The sequence below is a fragment of the Malania oleifera genome, chromosome 2 (assembly GCF_029873635.1).
Source record: "Malania oleifera isolate guangnan ecotype guangnan chromosome 2, ASM2987363v1, whole genome shotgun sequence".
Lineage (NCBI taxonomy): Eukaryota > Viridiplantae > Streptophyta > Magnoliopsida > Santalales > Ximeniaceae > Malania > Malania oleifera.
Genome location: NC_080418.1, coordinates 139,517,129 through 139,536,891, shown reverse-complemented (window position 1 = coordinate 139,536,891; position 19,763 = coordinate 139,517,129). Strand labels below are relative to the sequence as shown.

General features: G+C 35.3%; 1 protein-coding gene across 1 annotated transcript; it reads right to left on the bottom strand.

Annotated features, from left to right (window-relative positions):
- Nucleotides 1–8,319: 8,319 nt before the first annotated feature.
- On the bottom strand, nt 8,320–19,620 carry LOC131148974 ((R,S)-reticuline 7-O-methyltransferase-like). The gene is made up of 2 exons (XM_058098967.1): nt 18,726–19,620; nt 8,320–8,800 (listed from the first exon to the last, which is right to left on the bottom strand). The coding sequence occupies exons 1-2, from the start codon at nt 19,515–19,517 to the stop codon at nt 8,501–8,503; spliced, it is 1,092 nt and encodes a 363-aa protein (XP_057954950.1). The 5' UTR covers nt 19,518–19,620; the 3' UTR covers nt 8,320–8,500.
- Nucleotides 19,621–19,763: the final 143 nt, after the last annotated feature.

The following is a 19,763-nucleotide window of genomic DNA, read 5'->3' as shown; positions in this document are numbered from 1 at the left end:
CTCTAGGGTGGCTTAGCCTTCACATCTTGAGTAGGCTACAAGACTTAGGTTTCTATCTCCCCACTAGATGTCACCTCTAAGCTAGCAAATCAAAACTAGAGGCTAGAGTACAAAGAATCATCCAGAAGAAAGGAGAATTTAAGTTCCATGAACTCTGATTTGATGTTAACACTCAAAAGGACAATAAATAGCTTAAGGATATCTCACAAGGTGTCATAGTTGCCACGGGTGTTCTCTCAGTGCTCACAAGAAACTCTAAGTGCAATGAATCACATAAATGTGTTTATTTAATCTCGTGAGATGCCGTGTAAATACAAGAAATTATATAGCCAGATTAATACAAGTGTACTACCAATCAATTCTTTATGGAGTTACAAAATCATATGAAGAGAAACTACGCATAAATGACTCAAGTGTGTAATTCTTAAATTATATGCAAGTATGTGAAGGGTATGAGTCAGTGTTAATCATGACATAATTCAGTGTAATTCCTCACTACTCTTTCTTTCTTTCTTTCTTTCTTTTTGAATTTTTTTTTAAAATATAAAACCCAGTACGTATACGTGCACAGTGTCACATTCAAATGCTCACCCCCCCCCCCCCTCCTCAACTAAAGTGGAACATTGTGCTCAATGTGAAAGTATAGGGGAAATAGAAAAACTGTGCACGAGAAAAGTAGGGCGTACCTGAGTGGAGAAGTAATAGAAATAAAAATTGAACTACAAGAAAATGTACCTGAAAACTAACTAAAAATAAAATAAGGTAAAAAAAAATGAAAAGAAGGAAAAGAAAAACATCACAGTTGTCTGGCGGAGGCTCTGGAGGAATTTCATCTAGTGGGTGCAGTTTTATAAATTGAACTAGCGGGTCTCCAAATTTGAGCCGCCACAATGAATCAATCTTCATACCTACACGAAAGTTAGCCTCAAATGAATTAATACTCGTAAAAATACCAGACAATACGTGTGCATATCGACTTTCTTGTTTTAACAAGAAAGGGTCTTTATTTATCATATTTTTTAGGAAATTTACTTCTTTACGAATTAGTGTTTGAGGAAAATTTATTGGAACAATTACCTTTACTTCTTCAGAAGCATTAGCATTAAAAATTTTACCTGATTCCATGAAAATCAGACTCTCACCTTTCTGTGTACCCTTTTTATCGGGTATACCAATCATCTTACCACTACAGGGAGCTGCTTCAGCACTGGGCATTGGGCTCTTTGACCTTTAATTCAGTCGAGAGTGACAGTTCCACAGTTGCCAAGCTCTGAGTATGAGGTACCACAGGTTGGTACTCCTTATTAGTATCAGCCTCCTCATTAACTAACTGCTCCACTTCAAGGCCTGTTTCCTCTGATTTTTCTTTGAATTCACCTGTTTCAACCGTAACTTTCGGTGCCGGAACAACTGGTTATCTGTTAATGAACATTTCGGGTTGAGAAACTTCCTCCTTGCTTCTCGAAGTAATGGCGGCCTCCGCTGTCTCAAGAGAAACATCGTGTATTTGTTGTTGTGGCTGGTATTCTTGAGAACTAGGCTAAGGTTCCACGGGCAATTTCTCTTTTTATAAGATGTCCAACTGCGTGCTCATCGCATTAATGATGTCCCGCAATTCATTATAATGATTGACTTGAGTCTGCATGAACTGCTGGAGCATATTTGTCATCTGTGTTATGCTATCATCAAGAAGTTCTGATGGGGCACAGCTCTGAGGGATCTGTTGTGGCTAATATTGAGGCGAAAGATTGTTTGGGTAGTATGTTGGCTCATATGCATCTCCACTACTGATTGTGCTAATAGGGTGTACTGTCATGGGTGCCTGATTGTATCGCGTATTCCATTGTGGGACATTTTCAGTTAGGTAATCAAAGAGTGATAGTACCTGATTCGGATCCTTGCTGAAGGGTTCTCCATGGCACATGGCCTAGACAAAGTGCTTGCAATCAGGGATAAGAGTAGTATAAAAACAATTAACTAACCACCATGATTCAGACCCGTGATGTGGACAAGTACTTACCAGATCCTTGAATCGCTCCCAACAAGCTTGAAATGTCTCGTCACCCTGCTGCACAAACTGAATAATCTGTTCCTGCAAAAATTGAGTACTCTGTGAGGGACAAAACATATACAGAAATTCATACTCCATATCAGCCCAATTAGTGATAGAGTGAGGTCTTAAGGATTGAAACTACATTTGTGCCCCATCTTGCAAAGAAGCAAGAAATAAGTGCAGTCTAGTAGATTTGTCAGCTCTAGCATGAGAGAAAAACATATGGCAGGTTAACTCGAACTCTGACAGGTGCTAATAAGGGCACTCAGATTCTGTCTCGTAGAACTGGGGTAGCAATGATGTCCTCCCGCGCTTCATCATGAAATCAAACTCTTCATTAGGCAAAACAGTGGAAGAGGGTGTAGTGGCGTATTCAAGCTACAAAAAATCCATCCTCGTGCGCGGTGCAGGTGCAACCATATTTATTTGCTTATTTTTTCAAAACTCAATTTTTTTTAATTTTTTTTCTTCTTTTTCTTTTTCATTAGACTAATTAAAATGATGGAAAAAAACGCTAATTTGAGACTAAGACCGACATTCCCAGGCAACGGTGCCAAAAACTTGACTCACTCGAAAAATGAGCAGTTCGGAAGTTATCCCAAGTATAAGAGTTGCGTCATGTAATATTCAAGCCAAGGGTTAGATTGTCTCCTTAAGGAATGCGTTTTAATCTCAAATTTTATGTTTTTCCAATCGAAATTAAAACGTTACTGAACTCAGTTTAGATTCAGGGGTTTCAAGATTGTGGAGACTTATTTTGATAAATTAAATGAACGCATGACTTAAAACCCTAAAACTAGTATGCACTGAATTAAAGAGCAATAACGAAAACCCTACATCTAATCAGGCAAGCATCGAAACATGCGTTAACTAAAGACAGTAACTTTAAACACATAATTAAAACACGCAACAATGGAGACTTAATCCGATTCAAACGCACACAAAGACGAACTTGAACCACAATCACAATTTAAACACAGACACAAACAAAAATTTAACACATAAACGATAACGAAAAACAATAAAAACACGAGCTTTAATCAAACCGATCCTAACTAAACTAAGCTTGTCATGCCCCGAACCAGGAAACAGGACCCGGAGGTGAATTTAGGAACCTAACCTGTCTCTGTATCAAATAAAACATACATGATACAACATACAATGAGGGTCTGACTTCGTGGGGTACACGGTTGCCCTATATATATACATACAATCATCCATACTTATTGACATACGCAGCGGAATACGGTCTTTTATGCAATAACAGTATCATACCAGAGTCTATACAACTAGGACATACATTCCCATAATACAAAACATACCCCAGGTTTCTACAACTATCCCGACAACCTGGATACCAAAACTCGTACCTGGAAGGTACTAGTAGTAGCTACGACACCCTTACTTCCACCCGCTAGGATGCTACTTACCGCAACCTGAAGGCCCTGAAAAATATTGTACGTACGTTCGGGGAGAGACACCTCTCAGTAAGGAAGAAAGCAGTTTATATCAGTGTGTGGCATACCAGTGTTATTTTACATACGTCATAACACTATACATACGATACAATTTGAAACAATTCATACAGTTTCATACTGTTCCATACAGTTCTAGTATTTTCACAAAAAATCATTCCAGTTCATACAATACCCAACATACATACATACATACGGTCAGTGTCGTCACACTAGTTCGCAACTACACCAGGTCACCTCGTCTCACAGCGATTACATTGCTACATACGCAACTACACTGTGACGATCAAGGCCCAATGGTGAATCCATTGCATCATACACAACTACACAAGGTCACCCAATCTCACAGCGGTTACGTTTCTACACATGCAACTACGAAGATCTACGACTCAGGCCCAATAGTGAATCCATTGCTACATACGCAACTACACAAGGTCACCTAGTCTTACCCCTATTACATTGCCATGTGACAACTACGCTGCGATGACCCAGGCCCACTGTGAATCCATTGCTACAAATGGTGTAGATCACACCTTTTGTGACCAGCCGAACCATACTGGTGATATTTCACACCTTGGATATAGAGTCAGCCACTCTCGGCGTACAGTAATTAGCCGCCACTAGCCAATTTCACAAAACCTGGAATCATTTTGGGAACTCACATCCCTATACATTTCAGCTTACAGTAATAAACCGCGACATAGCTGTTTCACAAATATCTGGAATAACATACATACATTCATACGTACCATACTTATTTGGTTTATGGCAAATCATATCGTTTACAATTCCAAGTATACAGTTTATGCAATTATGAATTATGGTCACCTCAATAATACAGTTTTAAACAAGACAAGCGGTTTTCCAACCAAAATAGAGATGATACCCGAAATCCCCAATTTTTCCAAAAAACTGTAACCCAAAAATCCCTCATTTTTACCTGATAGATTTCCCCAAATAAGTAGTCAAAACATACATACGATCGTAGCCTACAAGCTTATCGATCCTGATTTCAAAAATGGACTAATATAAGCAGAATCCCCTTACCTTAACCCGAAATCCACTACGAACTCTACCGTCCTCAAAACTATGAACCAAGACTCCGAAATCTACGAATCACAATACTAAACATACTTACAATTCGTACTACTATACATATATCGAATCAGGAATGAAAACTGAGTCTTACTTCGATTTTAACCCGAACCTGAAATCGATCGAATCGAGATTCCGATCCACTAGAAACGTAGAGAATCCTTTGCTGATCCTCGCTGTTACTTTGGATTTGTGAACTCGATGACAAACAGTGAAGGAATCAAAGAGAGAGAGAGAGAGAGAGAGCTTCGAAATCTAGAGAGAGAGAGAGAGAGAGAATATCCATAACTTAGCCAAGAAGAAACCCAATTATCTCTTTTATAGACCTTTGACTCGAGGGATTTCGTCGACGAATTGGTCTTCTCGTCGACGAAGTCTTCCCAAAATTCGTCGACGAACTAGTGGTCTCATCGACGAACCCTGATATTTCCAATTTTTACCGCCTCTCAGCTTTTTCTCGTCGACGAGGCTCTGAATTTCGTCGACGAGAAATCCACTACATTCGTCGACGAATTATGGCCTCGTCGACGAAGTCTGCAGAGTTCCCATTTTACCCCTCTTTTACATACTTAACCTGTACAATACAAATTCGGGTTCTTATAGAGCTTTGATAAAAAAAAATTAAATTTTAAAAAGGCAACTATTCTAATTTCTTTAAAAACAAAAGATTTCTTTTTTTTCTTTTTGTATTTTATTTTCTATTTTTAAATTTATTTTATCTTAGAACCGAACCAGACGTAATTTAATTAAATAAATAACTATAAAAAAAATTAAATACCTTAAATAATATTTAACAATTCAAAGTCTCAAATAAAAATTAAAAAACTACACTTTATCAATGCCTACTAACTAACAATAAAGAAAAAGAAAAGATAAAAGAAATAAAGAGAGAGAGAGGAGTGATCTGGTTCTCGGGTTGCTGTAGAGGGGAGGAGGAGCAGCTGTGGTGGCCGTCGGCAATTCTGGAGGGAAACCGCTGTGCTGGAGCTGAAGAGTGGTCAGCTTGCAACAGTTGGACATCTGGAGTTGCTGTGGAACAACAACTTCTGCAGGATGGTGGTTCGGGTGGTCTGCTGGTGTGGTCGGCTGCTGGTTTGGTGTGGACTCGGGTGGAGCTTCGGTTGGAGCAGAGGGTGTTGCAGCAGTTGGACGTCTGGAGTTGCTGGAGCAGAGCCGCGGATAGAGACAGAGGGGGAGTTATAGAAAGAGTTAAGAGAGAGTAAAACTGAAACAGAGGGAGAAGGAGAGAGTGAGGCCGGAGAGATAGAGAGAGAGAGAGAGAGAACGGCAAGTGAGAGAGGGAGACTGGGGAAGGGGAGAAGGGAGAGACTGAGGGAGTTAGTGGGAGAGAAGCTGAAAACAGAGCGGGAAAAATTTCAGGGAGAAAGAGAAAGTTGAAGAAGAGAGAGGGAGAGAATGGTGCGTGGGGGCACCGCACGAACAAGAAGAAAGAAAAAAAAATAAATAGAGTAGGGAAGCGAGGGATGCTGCCCTATGACCCGCGAGCTGCTGTGGCCGGGTCACATCAAACTTAATCATTTATTATTTTTTTTTTCTTTTTTTTTTATTTTTATTTTCTTGGGGATTGATCCAATTTTGATCCTTCTAGAACCCGTTTCTCTTGAAACTAAAAACATGAAAATTGTAAATAATCTTCTCGTCTTTCTCCAGAATTTCGAATCGTCTCGATCGGAGTTCGGACAAAAAAGTTATGCACGAATTATGAACTGATAACGATTTTAGCTCCCGAGAATTTTCTTACGATAAAAAAATGCTAAAAATTCATCAATTGTTCAATAAAACTCAGAAATAATAAATATGGCACTTTATTAGAATATTGAGAGTAATTAGACATTTAATTAAAAATATAAGCCCTAATAACCGGATTAAGATGCCTAATTACGCAGTTTAAACGTATAATCAACAACATTATGGTTAACATAGTTTATTAAATAATTATGGTAAAATAGTAAAACATATGTATATAATAGTATTATATAATATCAAACCCTGATAGACCATATCAGATTTTAGAGCATGGTACTGTAGCTATACAGTTCAGAGTGCAACCACACATCTCAGATAGAGTGTGGAATTTATGAATAGTCGATTATGCCTTAGGAAAGACGAAGACTCTTTGGTAGTCCAGGTTGAGGCGGTCAATCTAACGACAAAGGTTTTCAGTTGACTTATCTTGGTAGGTTAGTTAGTGTTAAGTCTAGCCTACGAGCTACATAACCCTGTCATGAGGGGTTAAACGATGACATATAGTTATCCATTTAGGGAGGTTTTTACAGTTATATATATATAGATTTTCAGAAAACAGAAAGTATATATATAGTAACTAAAAGTATGATTAAGTAGAAAGTTAATAAACACTTGTACTTTAAGTGACATAGGTGTGAGTTATGATGTATCTTATCTTTATATGCTATCTCAGTTACAGCCTGATTAATAAATATAATGCTCACGTAAACTCATATGCCACATACTGGTGATAACATATTTCGTCTTACTAAGAGTTGTCTCATCCCAGTATTTATAAACATTTCAGGTGATCCAATTAGACGAACAGATCAGGCTCGGAGATAGAGGAGACCCGTGTACTGCCCTGTCTATAGGGTAAGTGATTTTTGGGAGATGTATTTTTGAGTAGTTCCTAGGGAATCTGGTGAATGATTTTGGAGAGATGTGTATGCATGCTTGGAATTATTGAAATTCTGGTATTGTAATTATGATGATGTAATTTATGTTTTCCGCTGCTTGGGTGTTTTGTTTCTATAAACAGGAATTCTCGGTGTCCACTTTGGGATCGAGACATTATAGTAGATTTTATAAGGGGTATCAGAGTAATATAATTTTACAGTCTATATATATATATATATATATATATATATATATATATATATATATATAAAATAGTATTTATTTTTGTGTTATTACAGTTATCGTTGAGCCTTTACAATGAGATTAGCTAAGCTTGAATAAGGAGAAACTCTTGTTGTTCAATCTTCTACTCATGATCATTGCATTGCAATCTCTAACATTAAAAAAATGTTGAGTCTATTACGACTTATTTGTGCATTAAAATGAAATGAACTAGAACATCTCGAAAATGCAACTCAATGAAAAATTATATGACAAACATGTAAAAATATAAAGACTAATTTTATTTTATTATATTTTATTCATGTATACAAACATCGAATTAGAATAGAAAATTTCAAATCGCAACACTACGAATAAATCTTGTGAATTTGTGTAAATATTTAATTAGGTAATTTTGTAATATTTTAGTTGCTAAAGTTTTATCTAGTTGATGCTAATTAGTTATGTATTTTTAATATAGTAGTCCCCAAGGTTCTCTCTTGATAAATTAATTGGCTTTCATATAGAATCAAACCCGAGATCTCATATTATAGGAGCCTTGTAGTCCCTTTGTGTCTATTAAGCCAATTCTTACGAGATAGAATAATTAAAATATTATTAGAAAATTGCAACATTGGTGACATAAAAACTTAATCTCTCGAGACATTTACATTTTTTTTGGCACATTTTAAAAGAGGTACATGTCTTTTCTATAGTACTTAGAGGAGGTCCATAAATTTTGCGTTTTAGAAAACTACACAAAGACTAAATGTAAGAGTATTAAATGGCAGAAGTTAATTTATCAAGCCATCACAAAATCTATACATATTTCTTAAAAATAACTCATTTGCAATTACATGTAATGTATGTAACATATACACAAATAATAACAGATAGAAAATAAATACAATCCTAGATAGTGAGATATATATATATTAAAACTAAGTTGCTTTTAGTTTCGATAAAATAGAAATAGAAGATTACATTGAAAAGCAACATGAATATTGAGTTATTCTGGATATGCCTCAATAATTGAAGGTAGAGCTAAAATTTTAATGATTTTATAGCGAGAAAACCCTCCTTCCTGTAGCACTTTTTCCCATTCTTTCTCAATTCTTTCCTTTCCGCCAGAGCTATGCGCCAGCATTGTTAAATCAAGCGCAATCCCTATCTCATCAAAAAATTCATTACCATTAGGTTGTAAAACCACATCAACAATAATCAACTTACCCTTTTTCTTTGGTATTGATTCTCTACAATTTTTTAGAATTTTAATACAATCTTCGTCACCCCAATCGTGCATAATATTCTGCAAGACAATTGATAAATTTTCATAGTGAGTAACGATTGGTCACTTAGGCATGCTTTTTATAAAAAAAGAATAGAACAATATGCATATCAATAATTGATATAACCTAAAAGAGGCATTAACATTAAGACTTGGCATTGACTTATGCAAAACCAAAAAATGAAAAGAAATCAAGAGATTAACGAAAAGAAGGTACTTCCGTTAATTAAAACAAGGGATTAGCATACCAATCTTTACTCTTTAGTAACATATCAATAGTTAAAGTGTAACTCATGTGATTCATTAGTAAGGAAATTAGTAAGGTGGTACCTAAATGCCTATAAAAAGGACTCACTAAGAAAGGTAAGACATCACATATTATCTCATATCATCTTATTCTCACTCACCCCTTTACTATTGCAATCATATATAATCCTTCCAAATTCCCTAAGTTAGGCATCATAGTAATCCTTTAGAGTACAATTATTTTTCTCTTATTCTTGGTAGGCGATCGAAGTCGTGATTGATCCAAATTTTCCTGAGCAACGTTTGGTAGCAACAATTGGTGTTGTTTGTGGGGAACTTGGAAGGATTTCCATTTAAAACTTAATCATGGTCGCATCATACAATTCCAAGTCATAACTCGTTGCTAGGGATCAATCGCCCAGTCAATTCACTGCTCACTAGTAGACAATTCATTGCAAATTATGTCTTTAAACCAATTTCTAACCTTCCAAAGGAGGGTGGAAGACATGTTTAACATGATCTTACAACAGAAAAAGATCCTATAGAACATGGCCCAAGGGTTGTTCAAGTAGAAAAGACACCTATGGTTAAGGTGGTGGCACCATAAAAAGCTACCTTGAAAATTTTAGATCTGACAAAGAAAGTAAAAGGAGCCAACAGTATGGGCATTAATGAGCAACGGTTCCAAGAATTTGAAGAAAATTCAAGAAAATTGATCAACTAGAAAAAGCTGGTGAAAGACGTTTGTAGCCAACTTTTAATAGAGGAAACCTTAGCTAGATCATCTGATCTCCCCTTTACTAAGCTAATAATGGAAATCCCTCTACTTAGTAAATTCGAAATGTCCATTTAATGAGCACTGCTCATGAGGCAACAAGAGATGAGTTCTACTAAGTAAGAAATTGGTTCATCTGTTGAGCAGCCTAAATATACTCCTATGATGAGCACCATTCATAAGATAGCAAAAGACGAACATTACTCGATAATAAAATTGGTCCATCTGATGAGCACCATTCATTAGACTAAAAAATGTTATGCACGACTCATTAGGCAACAAGAGATAGACACTACTTGGTAAAAAGTTAGCCTATCTGATGAGCACTGCTCATAAGGGGCAAAAATGTCCATCTAATGAGCATTACTCATAAGGCACAAGTGACATACACTGTTCAGTAAAAAAAATAATATATTTGATGAGCACCGTTCATAAGGTAGGAAGAGCTAGATGAACATTGTCTAGCAAAGTATAGGTTCATCATTTGCACACCGTTCATGAGGCAACAAAAAATAGGCACTACTCGGTAGAATATTGGCCCATCTGATGAAGACTACTCATGATGCCTAAAAATGCTAATCTAGTTGCTTAATCTGAATCTCGTGATAATAAAAGGACTTATAGTAAATACAATATACTTTCAAATCAAAAAGGTAACTCTAAGACTCAAGAGTAAGGGGGCAACTAATATAAACTAAAAGAGACCCAGACATTAAAACATAACATTAACTTATGTAAGATCAAAAAATGAAAATACGTCAAGTGATCAATGAAAAGGAGGTAACGTTCATTAATTAAAGCAAAGGGTTAGCACACCATCTTTACTCCTTAGTAACATATCAATAGTCAAAGTGTAACTCTTGTGAACCAATAGTAGGGAAATCAATAAGGAAATATCTTAAATGCCTATAAAAGGACCCCCTAAAGAAGGTAAGACCAGTATCGACCTGACCATAAGGCCATTGAGCACTTTGCCTAGGGCCACAAAATTTTTGGGGCCCCCAAATTTTTTTTAATATTAACATTATTTATGAAGTCATTTTTTCCACATATTGATTTTCCCACTATCTCAAAAGTTGGGGCCCTCAATTTTTTTTTAGTGTTAATATTATTTATGATGTCATTTCTTTCCATACATTGACTTTCCCATTATCTTAAAAGTAAATGAAATTGTATTTTGAAAAAGTAAAATAAATGTAATTTAATTTTTTTTTTTTCAAGTCTCAATGTAATCTTGAATATAAAACTTTAATTAGTGATTTTGCATCTCAAAAGTTAGAAAATTTAATTTTAAATAAAAATAAAAATTAAACGAAATATTAAGGTCCCCTAATTAAATCATTCACCTAGGATCCCATATTGTAAAAAGCCGGCCCTGGGTAAGACATCTCATATCATCTTATCTCATCTTATTCTCACTGACTCCTTTACTATTGTATCATATAATCCTTCCAAATTCATTGACTTCACAGTGATCTTTTAGAGTACACCCCGAGTCTTTCATGTCATTTTTCTCTCATTCTTGGCAGGTAATGGAAGTTATGATTGATTCAAATTCTTTCGGACAAATTTTGGCAGCAATAATAATAATACTTTAATTAAGGACTTTAAAATTTTATCTTCATACAATGATTGTTTGTGATTTAAACTTCAAAATTATTATTTAAAAAAAACTATTAAAATAACAAATTTTCCTCATCACATGATCATATATTTTTCTTGATTCAAATATATTTAAAATATGATTTGAAAAATTATAAACTACTTAAAGACTAACCTACACAATGCACAACATTGTTTATTAAGCTAATACTGAATGTAGGTGGTAGACACTTTCAGATGGAGCCATAGCTATAATATTTAAATAAATTAGGTTGTATGTAATTATTTGATAATATTCAATTTTGAATACAAGTTTCTTAATCCATTTAAATTTCATGAAGTGAATTCTTTTTTATCAAATTCATAATACAATATGCATGTCAATATGTAAAATAAATAAATAATAAAGAAAATCATAATGACTAAATAACAATATTTGCTTAGGTTACCAAATGAAAAATAGAAAATAAGATTGAAAATATGTCATTGTGAGTAATCAATGAAAGCTAAAAGAAAGAGATATTATAAATATTAAACAAACCAATAATATTCAACTATATGTTAAAAATAACCGTGGCAAATTGTGATCCATGCTAGGGAAAAAAAAAAAAAAAGACAATGAAACAAAGTAGGAGGCCAAAGGCAATCCCGCCAGTATAGGCTTCGGGGGTATATTAGTCATTTTCTTAATATTAGTCTTAAAATACTAATCCAATCTCATACTTGCATTTAGGAAAACCCATCGCTCATAAACGAATGCAAAGAAATACAAAATATTTGGAGGAATATTAGTGATTTTCTTAATATTAGTCGTAAAACACTAATCCAATCTCATGCTTGTATTTAGGAAAACATCACTCATAAACAAATGCAAAGAAATAAAAAATATTGGGGGGGGGGGGGGGTATGTTAGTCATTTTCTTAATATTAATCGTAGAACACTAATCCAATCTCATGCTTGCATTTAAGAAAACATCACTCATAAACAAATGTAAAGAAATAAAAAATATTTTGGGGGGGGGGGGGGGTATGTAGTCATTTTCTTAATATTAGTCTTACAACACTAATCCAATCTCATGCTTGCATTTAGGAAAACATCGCTCATAAACAAATGCAAAGAAATACAAAATATTCGGGGGGTATACTAGTCATTTTCTTAATATTAGTCGTAAAATACTAATCCAATCTCATGCTTACATTTAGAAAAACATCACTCATAAACAAATGTAAAGAAATAAAAAATTTTTGAGTGGGTATATTAGTCATTTTCTTAATATTAGTCTTAAAACACTAATCCAATCTCATGCTTGCATTTAGGAAAACATCACTCATAAACAAATGCAAAGAAATAAAAAATATTGGGATGGGGTATGTTAGTCATTTTCTTAATATTAGTCGTAAAACACTAATCTAATCTCACGCTTGTATTTAAGAAAACATCACTCCTAAACAAATACAAAGAAATAAAAAATATTTGAGGTAGGGGGGATATGTTAGTCATTTTCTTAATATTAGTCTTAAAACACTAATCCAATCTCATGCTTGCATTTAGGAAGACATCACTCATTTTCTTAATATTAGTCTTCCTATTACAGATGAGGAGATTAAAAATGCCATTTTCGGTATTGGAAATGAAAAATCTCTAGGTCCAGATGGATTTACTTCGTGTTTCTTTAAGAAATCTTGGGGTATTGTTGGTAAGGAGGTCACACGTGCAGTGCAAGAATTTTTCAGGAATGGTAAGTTGCTTAAACAATTAAATCATACAGCTATTGCCCTTATTCCAAAATCTTCTCATTCCTCCTCAGTCCAGGATTTCATACCTATATCATGCTGCAATGTAATTTTCAAAGCTATATCTAAAATCATTGCCAATAGAATATCTCCTTGCCTTGGCCAAATTGTGAACCCTGCGCAGTCTGCATTTGTGGGACAAAGGAGCATGATTGAGAATATTTACCTTGTGCAGGAATTGGTTAGAAAATATGCTAGGAAGAGGATATCTCCTAGATGCATGCTGAAGATAGATTTAAGGAAAGCTTATGATTCTATTTCCTGGAAATTTCTCAAGGAGATGCTTGAACAACTAAATTTTCATGAAAGAATGATTAATTGGGTTATGCAGTTGGTTACTTCAACATCCTTCTCTATAGCTCTAAATGGGAGTTACTATGGATTTTTTGAAGGCAAAAAGGGACTCAAATAAGGGGATCCTCTATCCCCTATTTTTTTCTGTAATTTGCATGGAATACCTTTCTAGATTGTTAAAATCTCTTGAAGCTTATTCTGAGTTTCACTTCCACCCAAAATGTTGGGAATTGAAGATTTCTCACCTAGCATTCGCAGATGATTTGGTTTTGTTTTCGAGGGGGGATATTTCCTCAGTTCGGTTGTTCATGGAGTGCTTGAGGAAATTCTCAGAGTGTTCTGGTCTTGAAGTTAATAAACTGAAATCTAATATCTTTACTGCAGGTATTAGAGATAATGATCTTGATGAAATTATGGAGCTAACTGGTTTTTCTCGTGGTGAATTCCCCTTTCGTTATTTGGGCATCCCTCTAGCATCGACTAGGTTGAATGCAATGCACTATTCTCTACTAATTAGTAAGATATCCAATAATATTGGTGCTTGGCCGAAGAATTCTATCTCCTATGCTGGGAAATTAGAGTTAATCAATTCAGTTATTCAGGGTTCAGAGTGCTTTTGGCTTTCAATTTTTCCCATTCCCAGCTCTGTCAGAGAGTACATTATTAAGCTGTGTAGGGTGTTTTTATGGGGTGATAGGAAGAAACCCTTGGTGGCCTGGAAGGATGTGTGTTTACCAAAAGAAGAAGGGGGATTGGGAGTTTTTGATCTCAAAACATGGAATAAAGCTATCCTTATAAAAGCTTTGTGGAATATTCATGATAAAAAAGATTCTCTATGGGTGAAATGGATAAATCAGAATTATTTGAGAGGCTGTAACATTTGGGAGGCTTCTTATAAACATGAGGACTCTCCTTTGTTTAAGATGATCATTGAACTTAAGAATAATGTACTGCTGCATTGCAAAGACCAACAAGAAGCTGACTATCAGTTAAGGAAATGGGTGATTGGTGACAAAATCTCATGTTCAGAAGTCTATCATTTCTGGAGAAGGAAAGGAAGTAAGGTTCCGTGGTTTAATGTTGTATGGATGAATGGTTGCACTCTAAACATTCCTTTATTCTCTGGCTTGGTGCAAAAGGTAGACTAGCTACTACTGACAATATTCATGTGGAAGGGATTAACCATTCTTGTTGCTTTTGTAATAGTGAGGAGGAAACAATAGACCATCTCTTTTTTAAATGCACTTTTACAGCAGCAGTTTGGGGTCACCTGAGGAGTTGGTTGGGCATCACAAGAGCTTTAACCACACTTAAGGCTTCTCTAAAATGGATGCATAAAGAAGCTAGAGGTACGAGGGTTCAATTAGTGGCTAAAAAAGTTTATTTTGCTGCCACAGTATATTATTTATGGCACTTCAGAAATAAGAAGATATTTGAAGGTAAGGTCACTCCTTTAGAAGCCATTGTTCAAGTTATTCAAATGAATACATACAGAACTGTATTCGACAGATTTCCCAGGTTTGTAAAAACTTGGGAACCGGTAGAATATGAGTGATCTTTCCTGATTTCAGGCTTGGTTTTAAGTTGTAATGGTAGGACTATTCTGGAGTTGGCCTACTATAGGGGCTGGAGTAATAGTTTTTGTTCCAGATGTCTCTAGTGGTTGATGCTTACTGCTTGCTTTACATTGGCTCAGCCTGCTTGCCTAATCTGCTGATTATTTTGATGTTTTATTTTGGTTGAGTTATGTTGTGCTATGTTGATCTGAAATGACTCTCCAGGCTACTATTTCTCTGGGGTTGTGAAGAAGGGTTCTTAAGTTCCTAATCTCAGGATTAATACAAGACTGAATGTATTATCCTTTGTTGATGTTGCTGTGTTGGGCTGCAGTATTAATCTGGTTGTGCTGGAAGTTGGTGTGTTTCATTTCTAGTGGATCAGGTTCAATATGAAAGATCTGCTTTGAGCAGCTGGACTCTGGTGTGAACAGTGAAGGTCAGTTTGTTAGATGAAGTGTTGGGGTCTTATTCTGTGTGAGGTGCTGCTATTGGATTCTTGGTTGAAGGGACTTGTTCTCTTTTGGATTTGTGTCTGATTTATAGTTAGTAGTTAGCTCAGATGAAAGAAAAAAAAAAGTGTGTTTCCTGATTTCCCCTTTCTATCATCCCATTTTCATTCCATTTCTTTTCTTTTTCTTTCTTATCTCTCAATGGGTTTTCGGAATACTCTGAGGCGGTTGGAGTTTCTTGATTTCTTGAAGTTAGTCTTCATCTTGGGCCTGGTCTTCTTTTTTATTGTGGATGGTGTACTGGCCAAGTTGATGTTCCTCTTCAAGCTTGAGGGCTGCTTAAAGATTTCGTGCCTCTCTTCGACATTTGGCTTTACTTGTTGGAGGGTGATGCACCTTGATTCCTCCTGGATTGGATATCCATCATTTTTTATGGCTTTCTATCTGGTGATGATTTGAGTTTAAGATATTTTTTTATTGCATTTTTTATTTTTGGTTAGTTTGATGGCTTTTTGCCCCTGGGAATACCCAAGTTTTGATGTAATAGTGTACATTTTGTCGATGGAAGTTTTGCTTCCTTCCTCTCGGGTACGCTAGAGTTTCTGTACATATCCATTTGATCAATATAATTTATCATTTACTGATCAAAAAAAAAAAAAAAAACATCACTCATAATCAAATGCAAAGAAATAAAAAATATTGGGATGGGGTATGTTAGTCATTTTCTTAATACTAGTCTTAAAACACTAATCCAATCTCATGCTTGCATTTAGGAAAATATCGCTCATAAACAAATGCAAAGAAATACAAAATATTCAGGGGGTATATTAGTCATTTTCTTAATATTAGTCGTAAAACACTAATCCAATCTCATGCTTGCATTTAGGAAAACATCACTTATAAACAAATGCAAAGAAATAAAAAAATATTGGGGGGTGGGGGTATATTAGTCATTTTCTTAATATTAGTCTTAAAACACTAATTCAATCTCATGCTTGCATTTAGGAAAACATCGCTTATAAACAAATGCAAAGAAATATTTTGCTTAGGTTACGAAATGAAAAATAAAAAATAAAAATGAAAATATATCATTGTGAGTAATTAATGAAAGCTAAAAGAAACACACACTAAAAAGAGATGTTATAAATATTAAACTAACCAATAATATTCAACTATATGTTAAAAATAGTCATGGCAAATTGCGATCCATGCTAACAACAAAAAGGAAAAAAAAAAAAAAGAAAGACAAGAAACCAAGTAGGAGGCCGATGGCATTCCTGCTAGTATAGGCTTCGGGGGTATATTAGTCATTTTGTTAATATTAGTATTAAAACACTAATCCAATCTCATGCTTGCGTTTAGGAAAACATTACTCATAAACAAATGCAAAAAAATACAAAATATTCGAGGGTATATTAGTCATTTTGTTAATATTAGTTGTAAAACACTAATCCAATTTCATGTTTGCATTTAGGAAAACATCACTCATAAACAAATGCAAAGAAATAAAAAATATTGGGATGGGGTATGTTAGTCATTTTCTTAATATTAGTCGTAAAACACTAATCTAATCTCATGATTGTATTTAGGAAAACATCACTCATAAACAAATGCAAAGAAATAAAAAATATTGGGAGGGGGGTATATTAGTCATTTTCTTAATACTAGTCTTAAAACACTAATCCAATCTCATGCTTGTATTTAGGAAAACATCACTCATAAACAAATGCAAAGAAATACAAAATATTCGCCGGGGGGGGGGGGGTATATTAGTCATTTTCTTAATATTAATCGTAAAACACTAATCCAATCTCATGCTTGCATTTAGGAAAACATCACTCATAAACAAATGCAAATAAATAAAAAATATTGGGATAGGGTATGTTAGTCATTTTGTTAATATTAGTCATTAAAGACTAATATAATCTCACGCTTGTATTTAGGAAAACGTCACTCATAAACAAAGAAATAAAAAAATTTTTTTGGGGGGGGGGGGGTATGTTAATCATTTTCTTAATATTAGTCTTAAAACACTAATCCAATCTTATGCTTGCATTTAGGAAAGCATCGCTCATAAACAAATGCAAAGAAATACAAAATATTCAGGGGTATATTAGTCATTTTCTTAATATTAGTCGTAAAACACTAATCCAATCTCATGCTTGCATTTAGAAAAATATCACTCATAAAAAAATGCAAAGAAATAAAAAATATTGGAGGGTATATTAGTCATTTTCTTAATATTAGTCTTAAAACACTAATCCAATCTCATGCTTGCGTTTAGAAAAACATTACTTATAAACAAATGCAAAGAAATACAAAATATTTGGGGGTATATTAGTCATTTTGATAATATTAGTCGTAAAACACTAATCCAATCTCATGCTTGCATTTAGGAAAACATCACTCATAAACAAATGCAAAGAAATAAAAAATATTGGGGGAAATATTAGTCATTTTCTTAATATTAGTCTTAAAACACTAATTCAATCTCATGTTTGCGTTTAAGAAAACATTACTTATAAACAAATGCAAAGAAATACAAAATATTTGGAGGTATATTAGTCATTTTCTTAATATTAGACGTAAAATACTAATCTAATATCATGCTTGCATTTAGGAACAATCACTTATAAACAAATGTAAAGAAATAAAAAATATTGTGGGGTATGTTAATCATTTTCTTAATATTAGTCGTAAAACACTAATCCAATCTCATGCTTGCATTTAGGAAAACATCACTCATAAACAAATGCAAAGAAATAAAAAATATTAAGGGTATGTTAGTCATTTTCTTAATATTAGTCTTAAAACACTAATCCAATCCCATGTTTGCATTTAGCTTCTCTTTCATTAAATCTTAAGGGATGTCCATACACTTTTTGGAACTTTTGAAGAGATTAATTAAAGTTTTTTTATTTAATCTCAAAAATGGTCAATTTGTTATATAATAATAATAATAATAATAATAATAATAGCCCTAATCATTAGTATAACACTGGTTTAATTTTAAAAAGTAAGAATAGTTGTGCAATAGAATAGTTTTTTGAAAAAAAAAAAGCTGTTAAATCTTAAAAGTTTTAAGTTTATATATTCTAAAAGTTGTTTAAAAATTAAAAAAAAATAATTTTTAAAAGTTAAAAAATATATATTTGTCAAACAAAGTGGTGAGACTAATGTTATTGTTCGAATTTTTTACTTTTCACTCCAGCCATGTCCCTGCATACCTTCATGAAAACCGCATCAGCTTTTGGAATGCTTTTGAACATGTCACCTCCTACGTGGCACACTCCAGGGAGCGCGGGAGCCGAGGCGATGACATGTGGCAAGTCAAAGTTGATGCCTTTGATGTGTGGGCAGGCTTTGACCACCTCAGCAATGGCTGACCCCGTGCCACCTCCCACGTCCACGAGGGATCCCACGTCGGCAAGCCCATCCTTGTACTCGGACAAGATGGCTTCCAGCGTGATCTTAGCCGTACACGCCAGCCCAGCGTTGAACATGGCGTTGAACTCAGGATCTGCACCGGCGAACTCCCAGATCTGACGGCCGTGAGCCTTCTGGAAGGCGATCCCACCTTCTCGGACGCAGTTGGAGAAGCAATACCAGGGGTGCATGAGCAGGGGATGATTCTCCAGCAGCACCATCGGTGCCAGGGTGAGCTCGGCGTCGCGGAGGAGCCAGCGGGAGGAAGGGGTGAGGCCGTAGAGGGTGTCTGCGCATGAGCCGCCGTCTGATGGTGGAGGAACGGTGGCGGTGAAGATGGACTTGCGGACGAGGAGTGTCATGATGCGGCCGAGGGAGGTGATGTCAGCGGCGGGGGTAGGGGTGATGGCGGAGGCGATTTGGCGCAAAGTGATTGGGGAGCCGTGGGAGTGTATAATGTCGGCGATGCGGAGCTCCACAGCGGACCTGAGTGCCATGGAGTCTGCAAAGGCAAACATAAGTTGCCAAATGTGTGCTTGGCCGCTTAGCTTTGCTTGATCTGCATCATCATCAACTCCTCCATGCGTTGCCATTAAGTCTCTCTCTCTCTCTCTCTCCAAGAAGGCTTAGTGACATTGAGCCGGAGAGAGTGGCGTTTAACCAAGTTTGTGTGTCGGGGAAGTGGGGAACACCGACAGTGACATGCAGTTCACGTGAGAACAGGGTTGAAGACACGCCATACTGATTTTGATTTGGTCATGTATCATGTTAGGTAAGATGTATGCACTAAACCTATATAATATTTTTTTTTGAGTTTAATGGGTGCGGTGTCACGGTCC

Excerpts from the sequence above, each read along its gene's own strand:
- LOC131148974 (XM_058098967.1), bottom strand. The coding sequence starts at position 19,517 with ATGGCAACGCATGGAGGAGTTGATGATGATGCAGATCAAGCAAAGCTA. Across the intron at positions 8,801-18,725 it reads CTGATGCGGTTTTCATGAAG|AATATTATGCACGATTGGGG; the intron begins GTATGCAGGGAC and ends ATTGTCTTGCAG.